The sequence below is a fragment of the Chamaea fasciata genome, unplaced genomic scaffold, assembly GCF_029207755.1.
Source record: "Chamaea fasciata isolate MVZ Bird 193981 ecotype frontalis unplaced genomic scaffold, bChaFas1.0.hap1 SCAF_18, whole genome shotgun sequence".
NCBI lineage: Eukaryota > Metazoa > Chordata > Aves > Passeriformes > Sylviidae > Chamaea > Chamaea fasciata.
The window spans coordinates 3537334-3562804 of record NW_027094103.1 but is presented as its reverse complement, the minus strand read 5'-3'; the positions used below and the strand labels follow the sequence as shown (position 1 = coordinate 3562804).

At 47.8% G+C, this 25471-nt stretch overlaps 1 protein-coding gene across 3 annotated transcripts in view; it reads right to left on the bottom strand.

The window, feature by feature from the left end:
• The window catches only part of PXN (paxillin), a 44370-nt gene that overhangs the window by 4486 nt on the left and 14413 nt on the right, over nucleotides 1-25471 (bottom strand). For all 3 annotated transcript variants that reach the window (XM_066200132.1, XM_066200134.1, XM_066200133.1), the window contains exons 2-6: nucleotides 13159-13385; nucleotides 12575-12690; nucleotides 10839-10978; nucleotides 10263-10464; nucleotides 9658-9793 (exon numbers count right to left, since the gene is read on the bottom strand). In XM_066200132.1, the coding sequence (XP_066056229.1) occupies nucleotides 9658-9793; nucleotides 10263-10464; nucleotides 10839-10978; nucleotides 12575-12690; nucleotides 13159-13385 (821 nt within the window). The remainder of the gene's footprint in view (nucleotides 1-9657; nucleotides 9794-10262; nucleotides 10465-10838; nucleotides 10979-12574; nucleotides 12691-13158; nucleotides 13386-25471) is intronic.

Genomic DNA, 25471 nt, shown 5'->3' with positions numbered 1-25471 from the left:
CAAAGCAGACACCATCCAGAGGGCCCCTTCTCCTTGACCTCTCTCCATTCCTATGCTCTTGCTCTCAGTTGTCTCTCCTCTCTGACAGAGATGCTCTTCTCTCCCTCATCTCACCTCCCTTTCAGCTAAAAAATCTTCTCCTTTTGCTCCTTTTGCACCACCTTCTGTACATCTGTTTGCCAAGTCTCTCTCTCACACTCAGGTGGTTGCCACCCTCTGCCTGAGCTAAGCCACTGGAAGCAGGAAGGAAGTAACTCCCTCCCAGCTGGCTGCTGTTTACCTACAGAGAGGGCAGTGCATCCCCAGCACACAGGGCTGCCACGTGTATTGTAGTTGGAAATGCACCGGTGGGGGGAAGGGGATTTGGATACTTGTCTCAGAGGCCGTTTGTGAAACTCACACCACCACAGCACACACGGCTTGGAAAGGCTTCCCAGAGGAGGGGAGAAATGTTTTACTGAGGTTTGTAACTTATAAACAAAGCATATGTTCTCCTTGGCCACCACAGCCCTCTTTGCAGACAAACCCCAGCAAGGAAACAGAGATTATTTTGGCTGACTTGGCACTGCCATAGCTACTGTCAGGTTTAGGGACACCCAAATAAGTTGGGTTTAGAGCACGTTTTCTTTTACTAAGAGAGTAAATTAAAACAGAAAAAAATCTATGCCTATGAACAACCCACCAGCCTGCTGCCAGCGAAGCTGAAGGGGCAGGGACATGCTGAAGTGCTCCATGCCTTGGCAGAACCTGCACCCTCCCAGCCACGGGAAGAGCTCTATTCCCTGTCCTGCAGCTGCTTGTCCTTGCAGTTGACCAGTTTACTCAATGACAAATCCTGGCTTTTACTCGTTTGTATAAACATTCTCATGACATATGTGAATTTAGCTGCTTTGAAACACACGTCCACGCACTCCCCAGCCTTGCCTCACATGCAGCGTGACTCCCAATGGATCCTAACACAGCTTCTCCCCTCCTCTCTCCTCTCCTAACTTGCAACCTCTCCTAGTCCAGCAGCATAGAGCAGCCTCATTACACCCCAGCGTCCTCAGCCTAAAACAAACCCTTCACTACACAACGCACATTTGCTACCAAAAACTGTTACAGTGACTGTCTCCAAGGAACACACGCAACTTCAAGGATACTCTCACAGAGAGAGGTGACAGGTCATTGGAGACAAGGCTTGTCCAGAGCCCCAGGACAAAGCCCAGGCTTCCTGCACGGTGCAGCAGGAAGAAAAGGGCTGTACCGTGTGGAAAGAGTCACAGCTTCTCTTGCTCCAGCCAGGGGTTATGGCCACACAGGGCAGGCACAGATGCCACACACAGGTGATAAATACCATCCAGGGAGAAAGGAGATGAGATGAATTCAACATGTAGCAACAGAGCACTTCACCCTTGTAGTGACCTGGAGGGGCCACACACTCCTGCCAGTCATGGCTGACCCCAGAGCAGGCACAAATACCTGTGCACACCTCCATTTCTAGCTGGCCTGGCCATCCAGCCCTCCTGACAGCTCACAAAAGAGCCCCCACCTGGAAGAGGTGTGTTTCCACCTCCTGTACATAATGCATGCTGTTCTAGGGGACACTCAGCACACCATCCTCATAAACTGATCATGCAAAGGCCCTCCACACTCCCACCCTTCATCCATGAGATCTGCCATCACTCAAGTCCAGAAAGGAGCTCTTTTGAGTAGCAAACCATGCAATGCAGGATATTATCCACATTAACTGTGCTGGGAGCTCCAGGAGCAGATTCCAGCACACTCATCAACCAGAAGAGCACACACCATGCTGAGGAAACACAAAGGGGATCCTGCCTTGTCAGGGGCTGCGGGGCCCTGGGGTGCAGGAGCAGCCAACAGACTGGCACTGCGGACGAGGGGAGGAGCAGAGGTCACCTGGAAAGCACAACAGGTCAAGATGCAGAGGTGTTTCCTTGCTCACTGCTTGAGAGCTGCCTGTACACTAACACTGCACTGCACATACACGTTAAGACTCCCCGCCACCCTGGAGCTACAGCCCTTCCCTGGAAGGAGGTGCAGAACTCAGGTCTTCATCACACCGTCTCCTCCCCCAATCCACTCATACAGTGGGCACCTGCCTAAAAGGGCAAACATAGGAAGGATTGCTGAGCTGCTCCTTCCCGTAGGCATGTTCTGCCATCTTCTACTCCCCACACTTCAGAGAGATTGTGGCAGGGAGAGCTGCAGGCTGTGTTTCAGTTACCTTCTCTAATCTCAGAGGAAAACAGGAGTGCCTGCTGCACAAAGTGACTGTCAAGACACACAGGACCCAGCATGTTTTTGCACAGACATGTACTGTGCAGTGCTACAGCTGGGATCAGATATTGTGCATGAGTCCTCTCTCCCATTCAGCAGTTCATACCAGCCTTTACCTGAACACTCTATCTATTGAGCTGCCAAATTACAAGTAGTAGTTGCACTGGAAAATACTGATAAAAACACAAACCAGAACAGAGGAGCCTGCCTGCATTTCTGGGAAAAAAGCTTCGTCTTCAGTCTGACAGCCAACAGAGACAACTGCCTTGGTGCTAGGGGTCCAGGTCTGGGGAGAACAGCAATGTTTGGGATCTTCATTAGGAGGGGTGCCCACAACAGAAACCTCGTGATAATCATTATCAGAAGCTTCCCACTGGAAGAGACGCTGGGGAGCCAAGCTGAAGGAAGAGACTGGACTAGGAACTGGGGTAGATGACACATGGGAAGGCTGAGGTGGGAGTGAGAGAAGAGGTGCAGGGCCAGAGGGAGGAGAAGGAGGAGCATTAGCAGGGAGTATCTTTGCAGCTTCTTTGAAAGGCTGGAGCTGGGAAGAGGCTGGAACAGAGATCGTCCTCCTGGGGAGGAGTGGGGATTCTGGAGGAAAAACCACCTAGAAAGACACAGAGGAAGAAGAAAGGTGAATAAATCCAAAGAGGAACCAACAAGCACTTCCTTTAACAGGAAGGCTGTCTGCTACCAGTATGTTTATCTAAGAGGAAAAAGCAGCAAGAAAGAGAAGGGCACTAGAAAAGGTGCTGCTCACTGTAGCTTTAAGGAAGAGCGCCATCTTATTCATCCCCAGAAATCCCTGCACAGATACAGCACTGGACAAAACAAAGCATGCCTCTATGTCAGGCTTTCCAGTGCAGTTTTAAAAATAATCCCCACATGGACATTTGAGATGGGATAGCAGTAGACTGTATCAACAGATACCATCAGCAGCTCCCTCAGATCCCACTCCAGTTCTTAAACATCCAGAACTAGGACCCCGTGCTGCCTTCCCTCTCAGGCCAGACAAGGGTGAATAGGAAGAGTTAGTTCTTCGTTTTGTGTCATTCTGGATGCTCAGAAACTCAATCTTCCACACAATGCTATCTGGACAGAGGGACATGCTGTAATTTCCCAGTGCGTCTGACCCTGCTTTCTACCTTCTCTACTTGCTGTTCACCACTCTGCTCTTCCCCCCGGGGCCTGGCAGTGACAATGACCCCCTGTGTCAGCCAGGCATCCTGGCTTTGCCATTCCTCCTGCTCCTGTTGGTTATCCATGCCCAGTCTGTCCTGAAGCTCCTCAATCATGCGATCTTGGGGCTCAGTCTTGTGGAATATGGCAGGACCTAGTTTACGCCTTGGAGAGAGCTCCCGAGACATTGGATGCACATTCGAAGTCTCTTTTGTCCTCTTGATTAAAGATTTAATCTAAATGACAAAGGCAACAGTATCAGCAGAGAAGAGCAATGACAGAGCAAGCCCCAAGATGCAACAGCACAAACTCAAAGACATTAGTGACAATTGTGAGCTGGAAGAGTGATGGCATTTATTCCACAATGCCAAAATTCCTCTTGGCACAGCCCAGAACAGTGACTCAGTGCAAGGAAAAACCCTGTAAGGATAATCACAGCAGCCAAAAATAACTGTCTAGAAAAGGAAGGGAAAGATTAACCAGCGGGAAGCCAAGATAGGAGGTGCAGCATGAGCACTCCACTGAGCATTACAAAAACCTCAGCATCACAAGGGCACAGAGCTGCCTCTCTGAGTTTGCCCTTGACAGGCACAAGGCTCTTGGTCAGAGATGTCTGCTGCACAAAGTGTACTTCCAGCATGGAAAGGAACACTAACAGCTTCAGTAATGAGACCTAAAAAGGTAAGCAGAGCAGAGGAGCTGCCATCTCAATCAGTAGCATGAAACAGCCCTTAAAGGTTTTTGTAGGTCTCTGTGAACTGTGCCTTACCCCAGTTAGGGAATGAAAGTCCATTTCACAAGGCAGTCCCTACAAGCAGCCACGTTCTGTGCTGCTGAACCACATGCAGGAGAGACCACGAGATAAAGCCGGGGGTTGTGAAGCCCCGTGACACGCGGCTGTCAGTGACACTGCTCAGGGCTCGTGCTGTTAGTGGGGTGAGCCCGGGCACACTCACTTCACACACACACTGTTAGTGTGCTGGCAGAACAGTCCTGGCTAGGACTCGCCCTACTCCTACATTCACTCAGTGCCTGCCTGGCCTGATGCAGAAATCCTCTCAATGGGTGGTTTGGAGACACATGGCAGATCCCATTCGGCCTTCCCAAAGTTTTCAGGAGATTCCGGAGTGACTGCGGAGTTTCTGAACTGCTCGTTTTCCTGGTTTCCTCTGGCCTTGTTCATGTTGGCAGTACCTGCCTTCCTAAGAGTTCTGTCTCTGCCCTGCCTCTCCTTGCCCAGATCAGGACAGTGCTGTACCTTGGTTTCATGTGGCACTTCAGCTTTTAGCTCCTGTCCTTGCTCCACTGCAAAGCCTAACTGGTTTTTAGTGTCTGGGCAGACATCCCACCGATCCAGGGCAACAACAGAAGGTTCATTAATAGAATCCAAAATGTTGTCATTCTTTGCATGCACGTCTGGCTCATATGCGGGCAGCTCCAGGGCCCACAGCTCATCTAAAGCTGTTTCCACACTTCTGCCCTGGGAGGAAAGAGCGGAGTTGTCCCTGAGTGCTCCCTGCTGATGCAGCTCTTTGGGCATCTGCCCCTTCAAAGCACTTGAAATGGGTACACTTGAGATTCTGGGATCAGTTCTCTGCTCCTTCTCAGTCTCTTTTGCCACATCATACCCTAATCCCCGTGCCTCCACATTAGCAGATCTACAGAGAAGCTCTGCACTGGAAGCAGGTGCAGCCTGGGAAGTATTTCTGGAAGAGTCAGGCTTTCTGTTCAGCTGAACTAAGTTTGCAGAGGCCACCTGCTCCCCACGAGTAACATAACCAGAGGAGCTCCGTGGTGGGGGCACAGGGACAGTTTGTGCTGAAGGGGGCACAGGTGGAGGGGCAGCAGGATGCCCTGACAAAGGCAGAACTGCAATGTCACTGCCTTCCTCAATGCAGGGGTCTGCTGAGGGGACAGATGTTGGCACTGTCGAGTCCCCACTGTGACTTGCAGAAGGGTGTTTGGAATGGGACAGCTCTGGTAAACTGTGAGGAGTGTTGCCGGAGTCTGCATTGGCTGAACTGGGAAGCAGTTCTAGGGAAGAGTCAGAAATCAGAGACATAGTGGAACTAGTCTGCAAAAAAAGAGATAGAAGGAATAAGGAGAGAAAAAGATAATGACAGGGATAAGGAGAAAGAAAGAAAGGCACAGAATTAAGCATTATAAGAATCATGACTTCCAAATCAAAAAGCCATGTCGACCCAAATCCTTACTTCCCAGAGTAAGGAAGAACAGAATTAGTATGACATTGTACCAATCTTCACGAGTTCTGCAGCCACTGGGATCCTTTTTCTGGGCCCTCCTCCTCAGTGACAGCTCAGGGTTCACCTGCAGCTGTGATGGGGGCATGGCACAGCCACTGCGGGGAGGCCAGCCCCAAACCCAGGAGTGTCTCGACTGTGAATAAAGGTCACGTTAACTTACTCACAGTCGGACATGTAAATTTTATATTCTAAAGCTGCAAAAAATTCAATCAATGAATAGAACAAAGCATGACATTTTCCTCTTGATACACTAATAAAATGCTCCAGCTGGCTGAGTTCATGGCAGTGAAAACAAAGCTTCAGGGCATTCACAGCAAGAGCAGATGACATGGGCTTTGTTCTATTCACATCACTAATCTCACCTTGGAAGTGACACACACTGAATCTATACGAGCCTGTCAGTCATTCCATGCCCTTGTGAGCATTGCTTAGGTGGCAGATTAGCCTCTTCCCCTTAGGCCAAACACTCCACATTGACATTGTAATAAAATCAGTATTAATTTTGATCCAAGAAACATTCTAAAAAGAGCAACTAATACAGAGGTTTTGGTTTTTCTTAACTTATAGGGTCTTTGGAAAACAAAAGATCATGGACCCTTCTTTCCCCACTTCCAGTGGTCCCTACCTGAACTCTAGGGGACAAAGTGGTACCACTCCTTTTTCTTAGAAAGGGAGACTCAGAACAGCGACTTGGACAAGCTCATACAGGTGGTCAACCTATGACCAAGACTGTGTCTTCTCAGTTTTAAAAATGCATCCACAAAGGATTTACAAATCCAAGAGCTAGCTCTGGATCTCAAGACCTGCTCTGACTCTCAGTTATATATTCCAGAGAAGCCTAAAGAAGTCAGATGCTTATGCTCTGAGGTGGAGGAGCACATAACTTCCTCAGCCCCATGTATGCTACCTCAGTCTCCACTTACCTTTCTGAGACACTTATCTTGGAAAAAAAATTATATAATTAACCAGAACATGTACAAATCCTGTCAGTAAACAGAATAAGAACCTTCAGCTGATCTGAGCTCCTACCATGAGGAGGGGCCAGGAGCTGGCACACCCACACATGCTTGAAAAGTCACAACAGTAGTGCTACAAGGAGACTGTTCTCAGAAAGGAAAGGGCAATAAATTGACGCAATTTCATTACAGACTGCTCTTCCCCTCAGGTAGCACAGCCAGGCTACTGTGACCACAGTTACAGCTGGGAGGAAAATGACTAGTAAGTATATTAAAATGAGGGAATTTCCCAGGAGTGCCCTCTCCCTGTATTTTGCCTAAGCTGGGTACATATGTAAAAGTAACCTGGTTTGATGCTGTGCTTCTCACTTGGTTTCCGGACTTCCTAAAATGAAGTCAGTCATTTTCAAGGCAAGAGTAACGTTTTGCTCAAACATCAGTATTTTCAACATTGAAACCATACTAATTCCATAATAAAAGCAATGGGTGAGCACTCAACAGTAACAGAACAGTTAACTACAAGCATCCAGCTATGCAGTAAGCAGGCATCCCATTACACAGAAATGGCAGAGGGTAAAAAAAACAAGTGCATTAGGTAATCTCAGTGCCTGATGACTGATGAACCAGATAACCAAAATCAAATGGATTCTGTAAGCAAAAAGAAGGGGCAACAAATTAGGGTGAGCAAAATACGACAAAAGGGTAATGTATTTTACCACCTTTTACTCCGGGGTACAAGGCAAATCAAGCACCAGTGCCCTCAACTCTTCCCACCCCATCAACTGCAACTTCTACCAACTCCAACTAATTACACATGATATTTGGGTTTTTTATTCTATTTCCTGCAGTCACCCACAGGTCTGATACTCAAACAGCAGCCTTTCATATTCCACCTTCGCAAGGACTCCCCTTGTCTCCCTTATATTCTGACAGCAGTACAGACTAGAATACATTTTTACAGCCAAGTTAACACTCTCAGCTGGCACAAACAGAAGAGGTATAACCAAACAAAAAGGACTGAAGGGAAAAAGGAAAGTAACTTAAAAACAGTCAATGACATCATTAACAAAAGGGAAATGATCACAGAAGCCATGTTCCTTGGGCTCCAGGACAGAATGTTTAGGCACAGATGAGCTCAATGCCTCACAGAAATATCAGTGCTGTGCTTAATAAAGACCAAATCTTAAAATCTTGCTGCATTTCAATTTGGTCTCTGAGGTCAACTGAAAACTAAGCCAGGAAGGCAGGTGGTGCATTGTCACCGCAGGTCATCTCTGTCCCCCAGGTTTTACTGGAGATTCTAAAGCTGCTTCTCAAGGGTGCAAAGTACTGGAACACCCACACTTAAAAACGTCCACTCCCTGTATCTTGACAAAGACACCTGTGCTGGGCAAGGTCATTCTCAGTTGCCAGGAGCTCACCTGGGAGCAAAGGCTGGGCCACACCCTGAGCTTGTTTCCCGATAAAAGCAGAAAGGGCACAAGGCCATAGTGCTCAGCTCCCACAGCACACGGAAGCGGCAGGGAATGCCAGAAGCACAAGTGGGAACATCTCCAGCTTCACAACACTGCAGTGTTTCAGCCAGGCTGAACAGAGCTTGTGAGGATCCTGCACTACACCCTGGGACCTCAGAAGGTGAAAAACGGCAACACTAAGGTGTCAATATTTGCAACTGACTAAACACACACGACAGTAACTCTAAAGAAAACACTGAGGAATTCCCAGATTGTCACAAATTTAGGTGCATGTGCCAGGAATGGCAGACTGAATTCCATTCCAGCAAGCACAAGACAAGTGAAGCTTCTCAGAAAACGTGTGCTCAGTGCTGGGTTCTGAACTCACACACTTGTCACAACTCTGGGTATTGTACTGATCTCCGTGGGACCCAGCAGGCGCAGAAAGAACAGCAAACAGCAAAGCTGTCACTGCATGTTCTGTACCTCTCCTCACTAAACATTGCTCAGCTCTGGCTGCCCCACCTAACACCACCTAGGAGGGTATGGAGTTCAGCACAGACAAGAAATCTCAAGCATTCAGCAGAATCTTCCACACAGGGATAAAACAGAGAGTTAGGAATTAGAGTTTAGGATTAGAAAGCAGATATGTATGTAAAAAAGGCAAACCTAACAATGAGATTATCCAGTATATTTGCTTTCTCCACCTCTCAGGATAAATCCAAGTCAATAGTTCAATAAGACTGTAAGAAAAGCAGCTGAAAGTAGAAAGTGAGAAAATATTTTTCACTTTGCTACGACTACGGGTAAATGAAATCTCATGAAAACCACCTCCACAGTTCATCACCTAGTGCAGGAACGGTAACATACCCACATGAATAAAGAAAAAGTTATTCAAGTTCATATGCCAACACTGAATAGTATTTGCCGTCCTTTGCCCCCACAAGAAGCTCAAACTTTAATCCCATTTTGAGGTGAATAAGAGATTTTGTTTTAAGATAAAACCTTTGAAATCTCCTTCTGTCTGATGTAAAGGCTTCAGTGCTCACACCACATGCCTGGAATATCCATTGTCCTCAGGGAAAGCACATCAGGGTAAAGACACACTCCAGAGAGGAGAGTCATCCCACAGAACAGAAGGGCCTGGTCTCTGTCAGTAAGCAGAGTGGTGTCCCATGCCTCTCTCCTTCTCATTAAGTTGTAGCACAGCAAAATAATTCACTCTGTACTGAGCAGTAACAAAGCTCATTATCTTTGGCAAAGAGACAAACTGCAGAACTGAAGGAAAAACAGATCCCAGACCTGCCTTACCCTGCCAGTGATGAGAATTTATAGCAGTCAAGGACACCTTCAGCACCACTCAGAAAGCACAAATACACCACAGGAAGTTGGTCAGAGCAAATGTGAGAGGTAAAGGAGGCATTCTGGAGACCAACCAAGGTCAGCAAACGTGGTTAACAGGCAAGAGAGACTGGGGTGGGTAGGGACAAGAGGAAGCATTGGGCTGTCATGACAGGGTACCTTGAAGTCAGAGAGAGATGCCATCAGCTCATCCAGTTCTCGTGTAGCTGAAGAAGCAGAAATTCGGGTCTGCTGCTGACTGGCGGTGACACGCTGGGGGCTGCTCACCTCGCCCTGGCTCACTGTGATTGCAGGCCTGGCCAGGGGGAAAAAATAAAATAAAATTTTTAAAAAGAGTGTGTTTAAACCTGAAGTCCCACTGCTCCCCCAAGTCAGCAGAGCATGAGGAACTCATCAGCACAGCCCAACCTGGCCCAGCTTCCCCAGCACGTGCAGACCCTGCCTTACATGTGCACACACATCCCATCCGCTAAGAAACAGATGAAGCCTGAACATTCACTTTGTCATACGGGGGTGTTTGTGGTCAGCTCTAAACCTGAGCTGGAACAGTCCACCTCTTACGGATGACTTAGGCACTTTTCCATCCAGAAGCAGGTTAATAAGCACCAGCATCTTCATGCACTCGCCTGACTTCTGACCCTTCAGACAAAGCCCATCTTCCATCCGTCACTGTCCTGCAGCAGCTGCCCCTACACTACAGTCACCATTCCCCCAGGAGCCCATCCCACTCCACCCAAGTCTGCAACCACCAAAACGTTACTCACACTGGGCTTGGCACGGAGCTCTCCAGCTCATCCAGCAGGCTCTCCACACTGGGACGCACATCCTCGATCCCACGAGCACCATTTCGCTTTGGCTTTTCTTTTGTTGGGGGTGCAGCCTTCCCTCCCCCTGAGCTGCTGTTCTCTGGGACAACATAGTGAGGGGCAGCCACGCTGGGCAGTGATGGGCTTCTGCCAGCCTCATCTGAAGAAAAGGGAGCAGAAAAAAGACACTCAGAGCCCCATTCCAAGCACACACATGCTAATCACAGGCAAGTACAAAATACTGTCCAGAAATCTTCTGGAACATCCATCTTCGAGGATATTAAAAACTTAACAGTGCGAGGGCCTGAGCAACCTAAACTAACTTCAGAACTTTAGTTAGAGGCAGTTTTGAAGTTGGCCTTGCTTTGAGCAGGGTGCTGCAGCTCAGATCTCAAGAGATCCCACCCTTACTAAATGAATCTTCGATTAAGGGCTGAAGGAGTCTCCTTCATTAAGGATGTTGGAAAGAAAAAGCAAGCTCCTATTCTGAGAATCAAATTATCCACTCATACCAAATGTCTTACTATTCCTTACCTGCTGTGAAGCCACTGGCAGGAGTATGTTGAACAGCATTCAGTTCCAGAAGGAGTCTGTCCAGTTCTGAGAGGTTGCTGCCCAGGGAGGAGCTGGTCATTGTAGGAGATGGTTCCGCAGACTTCTGCTTGTTCGGGAAACTGAAGACAAAAGGGAAATGTAAAGCTTCTGCAACAAGATACAGCACAGGTATGGAGGGAAACTCATTTGGTTCCCAAAGTTTACACATGTGCGGCCAATGCTTTTAGCTCTGAGGGTAAAGAAGACACATGCTTTGTGACACGACTGAACACAGCCACTGCTATTCTTGTAAATTACAAAAATAGCACTGATGGACAGGGCCTCTGAATTTAGGACTACGTGCTGCCCAGCCCTGTAGGAAAGGGTTAACTGTCTGTAGATCCAAAATGCACAGAACAGCAGCAGAACCATTAGCTCACTTATGGGAAAATGACTTGTTTCTGCTGACACCACACCAAGCAGCAAAAGCCTCCTCCCTGAGCAAGGGAATGCAGGGCTAGCACAGACTGGAGAGAGAGGCAAAGCACAAACCTCAGGTTAGTAGCAGAAACTGAGAAGCAGTAGGATATGTCATAGCCTCTTGCAACACTCAAGGTCTCCCCAGGTCCTCACACCTTTAATTTGGGGAACTCTAATCAATTTATAAGAAAGTAACTTGATATCATTTTTCTACTGTGTTAAATACACAGGACCGCATTGTGGTCAAAAAGTTAGTATCTAGTAGGTTAAGGACTCTGACACCAGCAACACCAGTGACAATTATAAATTCCATAAGGGAAGTTATCCCTATCGTCAGGTAGAAAAACAAAATCCACAACTGCAATCTCTGAGAACATGCTTCACACTGAACCCAAACACCAGCTACAATTCACACCAGAACCAAGCCACACCAGACCCTTGTTCAAGAGGACTTACGGCTGTAATTCCCTTCATTTCATACTAATTGCATGCAGTCATCTGAAAAAATTGCAATTACTGTCTCCACTGGGCCATCTCTGGCTAGGCTGCCCAGAGAGGAGCTGAGCTCTACCCAGAATTAGTTCTGGTTGGAAGCAGCTTCCTGTTCAGCAGAAAGAGCTGGCCCAGTTAGATTATGATTCCAAAAGAAACACCAGTCTCCAAAGCGTAAAGAGGTGCCTAGGATGAATTTCTGACAGCCTCTGCATCACTTATCCCTATGTCAGCAGAGAGGTCTGTCCTACTGTGCAGGCTACTCCTCCAACCTCCCAGAATGAGAGCAGTTGCCTTTGGAAATGTAAATAGGTATCTATCAATCACCTGCTGAGATGGAAGTTTTAAGAAGTTTGAATTTACCTGAAAGCTCAAGTCTCTGCACATCCCTCCAGGCCACAAGTACTGAGTTCCCAGGGAAAAACAACCCAAAGGCCATCCACCTCCTGTAGAACTTTTGTGCTGTTTAACAGGGGGGTGGATTTGTCACTTGTGTCTGGATCATATCCTTCACAACACAATCCAGATCCTGCTGTGTCTGATGGATCCTTAACCTCCTGCAGCTGAGCAAGCCGAAGGGCCAGGTCAAAGTTTGAAGTGAGCGTCAAAGTTACAGTGGCTTGTTAAAAAGAGGCAATCAAAACTGACACAAAGCAATGTAACACACATGGGGAGCAGTGTTTGTTTCCACTTATAGAAGGCAGCTTGACCCTCAGCAGGCTCAAGTTGTGAGTCAGACTTATCTCTTAAAAGAAACAGGATACCTGTAGACGTGTTCCTCTTCACTGGCACGGGGAGTAGGAGAGCTGAGCCCGTCTCTAGGAACGGAGGCACTGGAGCTTTTGGCACTAGAGCTGTATATAGGAGACTGGGACTGAGGCTGTGGAAACAAGATTTGCATTGGAAACAGTGAATACAAAACAAATATGTACACTACTGCATTACAAACCCATGCATTGACAGGGCAGAACAAAGCCCAGCAGAACAAAAAAAATATCTGCTCTTTAGTCAAGCCAATCCCGATCAGGTGAGCTACACCAGGAATAACAGTTTTCCCCTTACTCCGGACCTGCCTATGAGTCACAGCTTTGCACTGGAAACCCCCAGTCTGCTTTCCACAGGCTCAAGACAGATGACTAACACTAATCTCATCACACCACCATTTTGTCAGCACAATGACGATGGCTTTCAAATTCTTTTCTGCCATTTGCTCCAATCAGTTAATTCTAATAAAAACTCCATTCATAGCCAAAATCATCCTCACTTCTTCCTACTCTGTCGTCCTTACTGTCCTGAGAGATCCTACACCCACAAAACAAGCACCCTCCACCCGCACACCTCCACTCACCTGCTGGTGGCCGTATCTGGGTGTGTTGGGCTGCCACTGGTCTAGGGGGTCGATGACGGTGCCATTCAGGGCCTCATTGGAAGGTGGCGGGGGCACCGGGGGGGGCACAGCAATCTCCTGGTACGTGTGGTTTCCAGTTGGGTAGGAGTAAGGAGTTTCCTCCGAGAGAAATACTGGTCTTTTGGAGATATGTGAGGTGGTGGATTCCAGGTCCGCCAGTAAGGCGTCTGCAGGAAAGCAAAAAAAACCCCCAACAATATGGTAAAAGCCTGGATTACAGCGTGGTCTCTTTCTTCTCATTCAATGTATCTGTATCAAAAGTTTTTTGGGAGGACTTTTCATCCAGGGTAATCTACCAAATGCCCTGAAAAACACTACTGCTGCTTCAGGAATGAACGAGTTAATTAAACTTCTACTACAAAGAAAACACCAAGATGTAACAAAGCAGCCAGGAAAGCTGTGTCAGTCTCAGATTTTTGCCTTAACTGGAAAAACACACAAGAGGAACCCGGAGTCCTACTGCACTCAGCAGAAGTGCAACCTAGGCAAGCCTGTCCAGAGGTCTACTCCAACAGGATATTGACACAGACTAATTACAGGCCCCACATCATCACAGAGTCATTTACTGTGGCCGCAGGCACTGCTTTCTGCAGGAAACAAGATCTCAAGGAGGTGTTTTCTCCAGAGTCCAAGGTAGTGGAAGAAGCATGAAATGTTCACATCAGTCCATCAGTGCAGCAGGAGGATCTATTTCAGTTCTCCTATCAAAAATCCCTCTCAGTACACCACACAAACAGTTAACAAGTTCCCAGAGGCTGCCAGGTAAACGCCATTTCTTCTGGAAACAATTCTGAACTAGATGGGTGGAGACTGCTCACAAATTCCTCAAGAGAAGGAAAATGTCCACCAGCTAGAAACACTGTCACTCATGCCAGGCAGAGGACCCACATCACACAGCACTTCACAAATACAGTCCTGTCAAACATCAGGCATAAAAAGGCATTCCCAGCTTTCTAGATTCCTCTCTGCCAATGTATCCTCTGCCCATTGCCAAGCCTGCACTCCTCTGGGGCGACTCAAAGGCAAATCCTGACCTGTTGGGCCTTCCAGCCTGTGCGCCCACCCTGCAGAGCCCACTGCGGCCCCTGCGGGGGAACTCCAGTGAGGGCCTGCAGGTCTTCAGAGGCTCAGCAGCCCCTTCTGGTGCACACAGCAGGCACCTGACACCCAGCTTTGGGGCACAGGGGCTCAGCCGGAGCGTGGCCACCCTGCAGTGTCCCCCACCGGGTCACAAGGAGCTGGAGCTGCCTGGTGGCACCAGAATAGCAACCAAGCAACTGCTTACACTAATGGCTGCCCACAGCTCCCTGGGCAGCACCTGCCAGCCCTGAGCCACTTCCTGAGCTCAGCACTCCACAGCAGCCAATGCACTTAGCATGCCTTCAAGAAAATGTATTGGAAGAGGACAGTATTATTGTATTACAAGATGAGGAAGGTGCCGCTTTTATATTCACTCTTTTCAAAAAACGGAAGCATCATAAAAGAAAAAATAAGCAGTCCTGCACTCAGAGAGCAGACTACAGCCATTAGCAAATTAAACACTTGGTAAATTATTTCTATACGCCTTTCATTTAGTTAAAAAGATGCTCCAAACCATTAAAGTCACAGGATATAGCTTCCTAAAGAGACCAAAATATCCCAGAAGCAGATTCTCTGAAGGGAGACAAGTATGCCGCAGCTGGGGAAAAATGAACTTGTTCTTTTCAAGCAAAAGAACAGCTGGTGGATTCCAGAGTGAAAGGCACATACCTCCAGGGAACTGCCGCTGAACCGCAATTCCTACAGTCAGGCAGGTCCTATGACTGGAGGTTTCACGCACACAACCTCCCGGAGAAGCGCTCGCCGAGGAGGAGTGGTTTCTGCTTCTCCCCTCCAATGACAAAGGCAAATCAAACTCCACCAGGAAGTGAAAATCCCGTGAGGGTGCTGGGCTCCTCCGGCCCTGCAGAGGGGACGCAAACCATTTTTCCACCCTCCAGCTCCAGCCGTCAGTGCAGGACGGGCAGCGGTAACCATCTCGCCACAGAAACTCGCCTGCTCGGCTCCTCTCTGTGCTGATGATCCCTGGGACGGACACGCAGTGCCTTTTGCTGATGACACAGACTGAGCTCGCCTATACGCACCCATTTACTTTTACAGGTCTGCGGAAGAAGGGAGGTCTGCCAACACCAGGAGCACTGAGCACCACGGCTGTGAAGGAGTTAAGATTAATGATTAACCTTCCCCATACCCTCCCCCTTCCTGACTTGAGCAAACAAGGCAGAGCCGAAGAACGGAAAGCGGAGGGAGGAGAAAAGGCCGGAGAGGAATCCCTCGGTTACTCAAACTAAACTCCAACTTTACAACTGATATGGAAGCAGCTGCACGAAGGTACCACCCCGAGCCAGCGGGACAGGAAAGGCGCACACACACCGGTTCCCGATGCGAGAGGACTTTTTGTGCTTTCTCGCTCCCAAACCCTGCAATCCCGTGTCCTCCCTTCCCTGCGCCCCCGCCGCTCCAAGCTCACAGCCACACGACAGAGGGAAGGTCTTCCCCATTCCCGTCCCTCCCCGTTGCTGTTCCCGGATCCAATCCCATCAGCAACCACAGCTCCCTGAAACTCCGCTGAAACGGGAAACTACGCCCGTTTAAAGGGCGTCCCCGGCGAGGGCAGGGTGAGAGTGGCACCGTCCCACCACAGGGACATCACCCTGCCAGAGGGAAGCGACTCCCCAGCCCACAGGCACGGGCTGCCCGTCGCTCCCCTGGAGGTCAGCCCAAGGAGTTCTACAGTCCAGAACATGACTTGAGGCGATTATTCAAAACCCAACCAAAAATTAACCAAAGGGATTAACATTTTGTTTTCCTTTAAGTCCTTCACCCCAAGAGGTCCCAAAGCACCGTGCATTCATTTAGGATTTGTGCAACTACCAGAAGACAATGTGAGATAAGAGATGAGGAGAAAGAAGGGAGATTTATTAATGGAAAAAGATGCACTGCTCTCTCTTCTGTGAAAGGGACCAGCAGCTGTAACCTGATGAACTGTGACAGAGATGCTGTGCCTTGTGCAGCGCTGCACCTCCCGTCACAGCACTGAGTTCACTACAGTGGCCGCTCCTTAAATGGAATATTAAATGCTTAAATAGAAATATTAAAGTCTCGATCGATTTACTGGGTAATGAAGTGTTCCTGCCCAAGGTGACTCCTGAGGGACACTGCTGCAGGACGTGTGAATCAGGCAGTCAGTCCCCACGACCCGTGGGAAGCAGCGGACTGGGCCAGGCAGTGACTGGGGCCAGCGCCCACCGGCACCATCCATCAGAGGGCACCACCAACACCCTCGCAGGGACACAGCCGCCAAACCCCGGCAGTGCCCCCTCGGCAGTGCCTTCACCTCACCTGCTGAGCCCCGCAGGAGCCGGGAACCTGTGCCTGCTTCGGGCACACTGAAACTCGCGGCGGTGCCACGTGTGCTGCACCTCCCCACGGAGACGCGCATCTCCACAGCGGCTACCGCCCAGTACTCCGGAAAGAACCACACACGCTGACCTCACCACAGCCTTACCGCTGCCCCAAATACTCCCTGGAACAACACAGACACAGCTCTAGGAGGCAGAACCTCCCAAGGATAAGGACCGTAGGTTTAGAGAACAGATTTAACCATTTTGTAGCAGCAAAGTAGCCCAGAGAGAGTTATAATGGACCTTCAAACCATGTCTTCTCCCCAGGATCACCCCTCTCTCCACTCTCACCACTACAACAAGCCCCTAACACAACCCACAGACAAAACCTCAAGTCACAGACATGTGCGTGGAGCAGAATCACTCCAGTTTCCAAAGACTCGGCAGAGCTCGGCTCTGCATATAGAAATCTGTATTTTCCACTCCATCAGCAGGGTGCTGCTCTAGGAGGGTGCAAAAGGGATACCTGCTAAAACACCACCAACCTGGACACTCCTGCTTATCACGGCTACTCTGGGGCAGTTACGCAGCCAATAAAACCCTAACTCACTGTGCACTGCAGCACAGAGCACCTCAGCATGCGCACGGCTGGTCCTCCACGGGCTCACGTAACCTGGCCAACCACCTGGCAAAGCTGTGTGGAAACATGAAACAGAAGGACAGAGTCTTCCTCCCCTCCGCTGGACAACCCAAAAATTACACACTCCATAGAAATCGTGTTTAGGGCTGAGGGCTACTCAAACCACATCCTCCCCAGTATGGGAGGACATTGCTGTTTGTGGGTGGGTTTTCTACGCCCGTTTTCCTGTGGAGGAGGGACAGTTAAAGAATGATACCACATTTGACACCTTTACCACCACAAAGCACTCCAAGATACCTGGAGGTGCAGGAACATTAGTTTGCTCCTCTCTCCCTTTCCTCACTTTGGCCAAAGATGATTATTAACTATGTCCTTAGGATTCTGGTCTACAAATCCTCCACACCACTCTGCACGTTAGATATGTACAAATGGCCCTTTAATACCAACTGCGTTGCTTCAAGGTAATTCCCAGCAAAAGCAAAAGCTCTGCTGGTGATTTCAACAGCTCAGGACAAGAACTCTCACGCTGACGGCCAATGCATTGAACCACTCAGAAAATACCCCTTCTACCACCAAAGCAGCAAGATGGACGAGCAAGACAAATGCTTAGGCTAAGCCCCATTTAGCAGTTCAAGCCGCGCTGAAAAGAGCAAGTTGTATGGTGCACATTCCTGTGCTATCTCCCCAGCCCGCAGCTCCGTGGGCCGGGAACAGCTCAGGCATTCCAGGGGCTCCAAGGCAGGCTCCTTGGGCATCGCTGCGTGTCAGCACTCGCTGGCCTGCAGATCAGCATCCTGCAGCAGCAACGGCCTCAGTGCAGCCAGGGGCACATTCTTCAGCTTCCCACAGCCCGGCTCTGTCTGACACAGAGCAGGAACACCAGCCCAGGGATCACAGCACTGCTCTACAGTCTGCAACAGCAATGGGTTACACCGGGGCCCCTTTGTACTGATGCACACATCAATACTCCTTTCTAGGAATTTGAGCTGCACTCAGCCCCCTTAAATAGGTAGAGTGAAGTTACTAAAAAGAATATATATTTACATATATTTAGATGCATCTTCCCATGCATATCAAAGCATACTTTGTTCACTTCCCCTTTCCTGTGCATCTCAAAAATGCTCTTGGATTAAGGTGATACAGCAAAGCAGAACACATCATGGACTAGTTCTGAAAAAGCCTACATGACAAGGCATTAGCAAATTCTCATTTGCCAACTGACATTAAGCAGCTTTTCAATGCTAATTTTCCCTCAAGCAGTAAATAATTTTCCGCTATTCATAAGCTTAGAATTTATCTTTTTCTTTTAAGTGAGGTGATTTAGAGAAATCTAAATTTGCTTTCCTCTGGAGAAAGGATTTCCATATGCAGTTCATTTCTTTCAACAACTGAGGATTATTAAGCCATGCTGACACAGCAGATCACAGCATTATCAATATAGTGAGTAGATCAAAAGGATGGTGGTCAATTTTCTTCCACATCTCATCTACTGTAGCGGAGGAAATGGAAGCATAACTGAAGCAAGATACTTCAAATGCCTCGGATATCAGCCTTTCATTTTCAACAGCTGAAAGCCACATCTGCACATGTATTAAACCACACATTGCTGCAGCTCTGCGTCTTGCCTGGGACATCTGGAAAGTGAGTAGCACTGGAGACAGGATTCCTCATGCAGCCAGCACACAGAGCAAATGCATTCAAGCCACAGAGTCCCACCTCCCCCAGCATCTCCGGTGCCACATGTCCCTGACAGCCCAGACACAGCACACTCGGGAATCAGGAGGAGATGTCTGAGCACAAACTACAGAATTTCCTCTGCTGCAGCTGCACAGAACAGGTATCTGCACCTACCCTATTTTTCCCATGCCTCTATTTACCCGACTAAGTAGAACTGCTGCAAGTTTTCCTGGTTTAGGCAGCAGAAGATTCCTAGAGGACTGGCAAATAGAAATAAAAATCAAGATACCCCTAAAGGCAGCTCTCAATGAGGACATGAACTTTACATGCTAATCATGTCTCACTCAGCATCAGATGAACTGCAGACCTCTCACTGGCAGGATCACCATTCTCCTGCTCTTTTTTTTCTTAATACCTGCAGGATGCTGAATACAAACCCTTGATTTTTGCTGTCCCCTAAGAGAATGAGGGGAAGGGAATTGCATCTCGAAAACTGACATTTGAGCTTGCAGCCTCATCTGAGCTGCCTCTCTGCAAAATCCCTGAATGCAAACTTTAAAAATCTCATTAGGTTCAAATAAGTCTTCTCCCCCCCACCTCCGGGAGTAAATGCAGCTCCAGCTCACATATAGGGAGACAGCTCAAGGCAGTAACCCAATCCCTGGCATGACAGTTTTATGTTGTGAGTAACTGCAGAGGAATGGGGAGCCTGGGTATATTTGTCCTATTAAATAGCCTTTCAAAAGAAATATTTGCAGTGCTGTACAAGATCTGCATCAAGAAGACTTGCTGGAGCCTTGCTAGGACTTCTCACTGCCCTGGAGTTTGACTGCAGAAGGTGTGGGGAGCCCCAAACACCAATGGCAAGAATTCCCATTGGATTTTTCTCAGCAAAATGGAAGAGCTTTATCAGAAATAGGAAAACCATGAACAGGTAAAGGCAGGCATTGACTTCCAGGTAAAAGACATGGTCCTTAAGGCATTATATTCTAATCAATGTTTTTAAATGCAAAAATATCTGAGACTACAAAAGCAATAAAATACAAAGACTACATTCAAAATGAGACCTTAAAAACTCAAAGTGCAATTACATTCTCTCAAAATCCTCCAGTTCTCCAGTCCACATATATAGAAAGCACGTAAAATAGCTTGGCTTACTGTGTAAAACATTTTGAGGAGACGACATTTAAGTTTTCCAAAATTTAACCAATATGTCAGGAAGGTGGTTAAAACGCAGGACACATAAAAGCTCTCAGCTTTCTTGCGAAGCGGGGGCAGATTGTTATTTAAGATACACAAAAAGTCAAGGCACAAAAGGTAAGTCATTTTCCAGATCTAACAACTGCTGGAGTATCAGCACAGAGCAGTCACTGGGATTTTACTTCACACTGCTCAGACCTGCATAGAGAAAGTTCAGATTGCATGGTCAGTAAAATCATTCAGCTCTTTCTTTAATGTACTAATGTTTAAAGCCTTGTGCTTTCTCACTATCAAGGTATTGGTGCAAGTCATGCCTTGTGTCACTGCTTAACACTGAAAGAATGTCCAAACTAATATCAATATGTGGTATGGTAAATTACAGTAAAGACAAACGCCATTAAAACTTCGAAGCTTATCTCTACTTTCATACCAAAATTGCCCCTTAAAATTGGCAAAACTTTGCATTTGTAGCGCCAATTTATAAACTTGTGTGGGTGCCCCCAAAAAGCTTAACAGCAAAGGCAACCTCCCAGCAGCAGTAATGCCTGGGCAGCCCAGGCTGCAGAGACAGACTGAGCAAGGATTCATCCTGTGACAGCCAGAACTGTCAGAACCAGGTGGTGGCAGCCCCCGTGAATCCTTTCTGTGCCATAAGTGGAGAACTGACAGCCAAACCAGTGAGCCTTGCCCAGTACAGCAGCCCATGCACCCAGCTCTGACCACTGTCAGCAAACGTCCAAACAAAGACAAGACACTGCAGGGAGAGATGTGGTCTGCATGAGCAGCTGCAGCAATGACTGTGGCTTCTTTTCCCAACCACTGACACCCAAGCTGGAGAGTGTGTTGCAGAGCTTGTGGTCAACTAACTGGTCACAACTAACATGCACTACTACCACCCCAAGCCTGGGCTTGTAAAAGAGTGTGCAAACACAGCCTTTGCGAAGTAATTTCAGGAACTGCTTATCAGTAACTACTCACTGCACATTTGGGGATGAACTGCAAACCCCTGGAGTGCTCTGGCTGCAGTTCCAGCAGAGCTGACACCATCACACACTCCTAGTGTAAGGGAAAGGCCCAGGGATCCCCCCTTCCCCAACATGCAAACCGAGGCTGTTCCTGGAACTTGCCTTGCTGATCACCAGACACTTTCTAAACCAATTCAACTTACTAATCCAATAAAAGTTTGCTGAGGTGTTGGTTTCAGTCTTTTTAGATAAGCTCATTAGGTTTCTTGAAAGCACAGCTCCAACCACTCCACAACTTAGGTAGCTTTTAGAAAATGTATTTAAAAGACCGATGCCAGAATTGAGCCCTTGTTCAAGTAAGCGAATAAAATTTCTGCTTTAAATGGAAATGCTCTTCTTTCACCTTCAAAACTGAGGCCAGAACACAAATTGTAAACCCAGCCCTTCCTGCTATTAGTTGAAAGAAATCACCTACCCTCCTGTCAGATTCCCGTAATTCATCTGCAGCTCAGATGCAGACCAGAAGAAAAGCCTGAAAAGATGCAGCCAGCAGCCAGCTCAAACTGAAATGCTCCTTATTCTGGAGACACCCTCACCATTACTTGCCACTTCCACCTGAGCCTACACTGTCATTTTATTTTGGCTTTCCAGCCCCAGAATTGTGACGTGGCTCAGTCCCTAGGGCTGTACGCACTGTGTACCCACTGATGCTCTCACTTGTGCTGCTGAGCTGAAGAGTGAGCTTTTGACAGAGGCTTCTGACCATAAAACTGAAGGTAAGCCAACTCTGTATGCAACAAAAACCCAACAGAAGCCATCAGGTGAGCTCAGACCTTCCACCAGATCCCTCTGACGAGCAGGAGGGTTATTTGTGTGTGCGTGTGCTGAAAAACTATTAACGTAACAACTCGATCCTTCCTGGATCTGCCCTCACCATTTCCTTGTAAACGAATCCATTGCTGTGACACCCAGAGCTGCAGTGGAGTTTCTGTCTGCAGGGTGAGGGTGCTGGGCAGCACCACGTGGAGCCAGCAGGTTCCTGTGCAGCCCAGCAGCTGCAGGGCCCTCAAGGGCACAAGGACACTGTAGGAAAACCAGCTCACCAGCCTGCAGCTTGACACCAGCAGTCCCTGGGAGTTACAGCCCCATTCCTTGCGGGAGCACCTCAGACTCACCTCGTGTCATCTTGGATGCAACAGGCTGGGAAATCCTTCGGCTGCCGGCTTCGTTCACATCACCAATCTGGCAGGGAGGTAACCTAATCTTAACTAGTTCCACAGGGCATGGGATCACCAGCTCAGCGTGCTGGCTGAGACACACCACAAGTGCTTTAAAGATTGAGTCAGCACAGTTTCCTGGATGAAACAATTCAAATCCACAGCACTCCCTGGCCTGCAATCCGAGTTGTGAGAAGGAACCACAAATGATTTTCCCATAGGACCAGAATTTTTCCACTTAGCTCTTTGAACACTAAACTAGACTCCAACTTAAACTGGGTGAGAGAAATGAACCACCACCTACAAAAGAAAAACACATAGTTATTCTGCCTTTCTCCAACTTCCTGGACAAAACTTTCATCCCCTTTCCACTGTCTCAGAACAGTTCATTAGATGGCTGAGATAATGGAAGTCCCACAAAGGTACATAACTGCTTTTGTGGTCAGAGATAAATATTCCTCAATATGTCACAAGTGTGCTGAGCATCCTCACACTGAAAGTGATTCATGTTTTAAGTCTCTTCTCCTATCAAAAGGGAAAATGCTCCAGAGAAACAAAATACGGTTTGAATATGGTTTTTTTTGGTTTTCAGACAAAAAGCTGCTAAAACCAAGTGTAACCTTTTGAAGTTCTTCAAATTAACCTCAGCTGTCACTCCACTGCCTTGCCTAACACATTCAAAACCTGGCAACAGAAACACCAGGAAGAACAAACCCTTACTGGCACTGAAGATCTAAGGGCAGCATAGAGGAGAGCAAGGATGGCTGTTGTACTCTGCACCTACTGCCTCCAAGAGGAGTACTTGAAATGAGCAGCAGCACTGTGACAGCTACTTTCAGAGGCTGCTCCCTCCCAAAGGTGTGTCCTCCTATTTGTTTCTCATTTCCAGAAGGGCTGGGTTATTTCCTGCCACATACAGCATCTTCTTTTTTATAGCATGGCTTTCTCCACACTTGAAGTGAAAAGAGACATCTTATATTTACCTCCCTCTGTTTATAGTCCTGAGCAGCAAACAGCTCATGCCAAGAAAAAACACCCTATGCTAAGACTGGCTGCCTAAAACTGAATTCATGTTCCAGCTTACTAGACAAAAATGTTTTCAGTTTCACAGCTCCCAAAGGCTCCTGAGAATGCCAGATCCAGCTACACAAGACTTGAATGCCTGCAGAGATTTACTCATGGTTGTGTGAGGCTGAAACAGAAAATAATCCTTTCTGTGGTTCCTTTCTACCTAGATTCACTGGACTGTCGGAGTTCTGAGTAACCGGAAACCATTTCCAAAGATGGATAAGCGCAGTCAAAAAATTCTTCCTCTGCTCCATGAACAATCTTCAGGAGAATGAGGAAAAGCTTGTCAGGGGTTTGTACATCACAGCTGCAGCACATCCTGTGACACAGCGTGTGCAAAAGCTGAACTGACCTCAACGTTTGCACAATGCTGAAGAGCACAAAGCTGGGCTCTGCTTCACTGGACAGAGAAGTTGGAGATTGCACAAGAGAAGGATCACAAGGTGATCTGAAGTAAGCAGCATTACTCAGTACTCCAGCTCCTGACCTCCAGGGATTCAGACCACTAATTTAAATACCACTGTCCTCACATGATGATCCCACCCATAAGTTACAGCACTTATCACATGGAAGCCTTTTTCAGTCACAGCTGTCACGCCTCCACACCCTAAACCTAAATCTCCACGTATTCCATTTTGTATTGATAGAACTGGCTGTGGCCTGCAGCAGCTGCAGGCAGTAAAGTCTGCAGCCACTGCACCTGAATCCCAATGAGGCTCACAAATCAGAATCCTCATCCTAACATTCACACTTCCTTGACAGCACAAAAGAAATGTACCTTTCAGAAATGGAGAACTGAGATGCAGCCCTGAACAGCCCAACGTAACATGGCAAGTCCATATTATATCAGAAGAGAAAGCAATCCTGACTCTCAGACCTGCACTAAAAACATCTAAGTTGGAATTTCTCAGCCTGAATCTGCAGTCTGCTATGAGCTCTACCTGCCAACAAGTCTTTTGTCAGAATCCTCTCCTTCTGGAAGCAAATCGACTGGTGTACAACAGGCTAGCTAGCCCTGTAAAAGATCACAAGTAACAACTATCTGCACAAATCAGAGTCTCCATTTCTCTCCCTGTGTGTCAGCTGTGAAATTGGACGCAGCTTTGGGCTCCAAGGAGGGTAAGGTAAGTACAGCCGCTGACAGTCTTCTCCTGGAGTGGCTCTTGTTATGCAAGTTCTATTTCTGATCTCTGCCTGACAGCAAACACATTCTCAGGCATTTCCAGGAAGTCCCAGACAAAGGCAGTAGCAAATGGCCAATCCTGACCCAACTGTCCCTGGGAGGGAGGTGAGCTGGCTCAGACTCAAGCGAGGGACATTGCTCTGGACAAACAGGAATGAAATGGCATCCTGGCCAGTTTGGTGGGAGGAACAGACTGGAGCAAGTGTAAACATTTTACACAAACAACTAAACAGTTAACACCTCATTACTGACCTGGGCTGGATTTTAGCCTACATTCTAGATGGGAAAAAATGTAATAAACCCAAAACCACTAGTAACCAATACACTGCCTTTTTCAGTCCTTTATTTATCCTTATGCATGCAAAATATTAAGTTAACCCTTCTCATGCACGTCATAAGAATTTTTATTTGCTGATGGCTTCCCTCTGAAAGCTTCTAGGAGTCCAATAGGAGCGGCTCTCCTCTGACAAAACAAAACAAAAAAATATTCACAAACACCAAACAAGCAGCCACTGAATCGACCCCTCAGGGAAAATTTCCAGGGCCAAGGCCGCTGGACAAAACACCAACTCCCTTGTATTCGTACAGGAAGAGGGGCTCAGCCAAGCCATCTATCTGAGGAACCAGACCCTTCCTGCTACACCAGCGTGCAGCTGCTCCACAAGCACTAGGTCAAAACACAGTGCTGCCATTCTACAAACATCTGACAAATCTGGTACAAAGGAGATCTCCCCTAGACAAAAGAGTCCAAAGATGGGAATAGCAGCAGCAGGAAACAAGACACTGGATTTTAAACCACAGCTCTGGTAACAGAAGCTCAAGGCTTGAGTGCAGAGGTGTGCAGCACACCTACAACAAGCAACCCTCTACATGCCCACTGTAAAGAGGGTAGACAAGGGCATTTTTAAAGCCCGGCATTG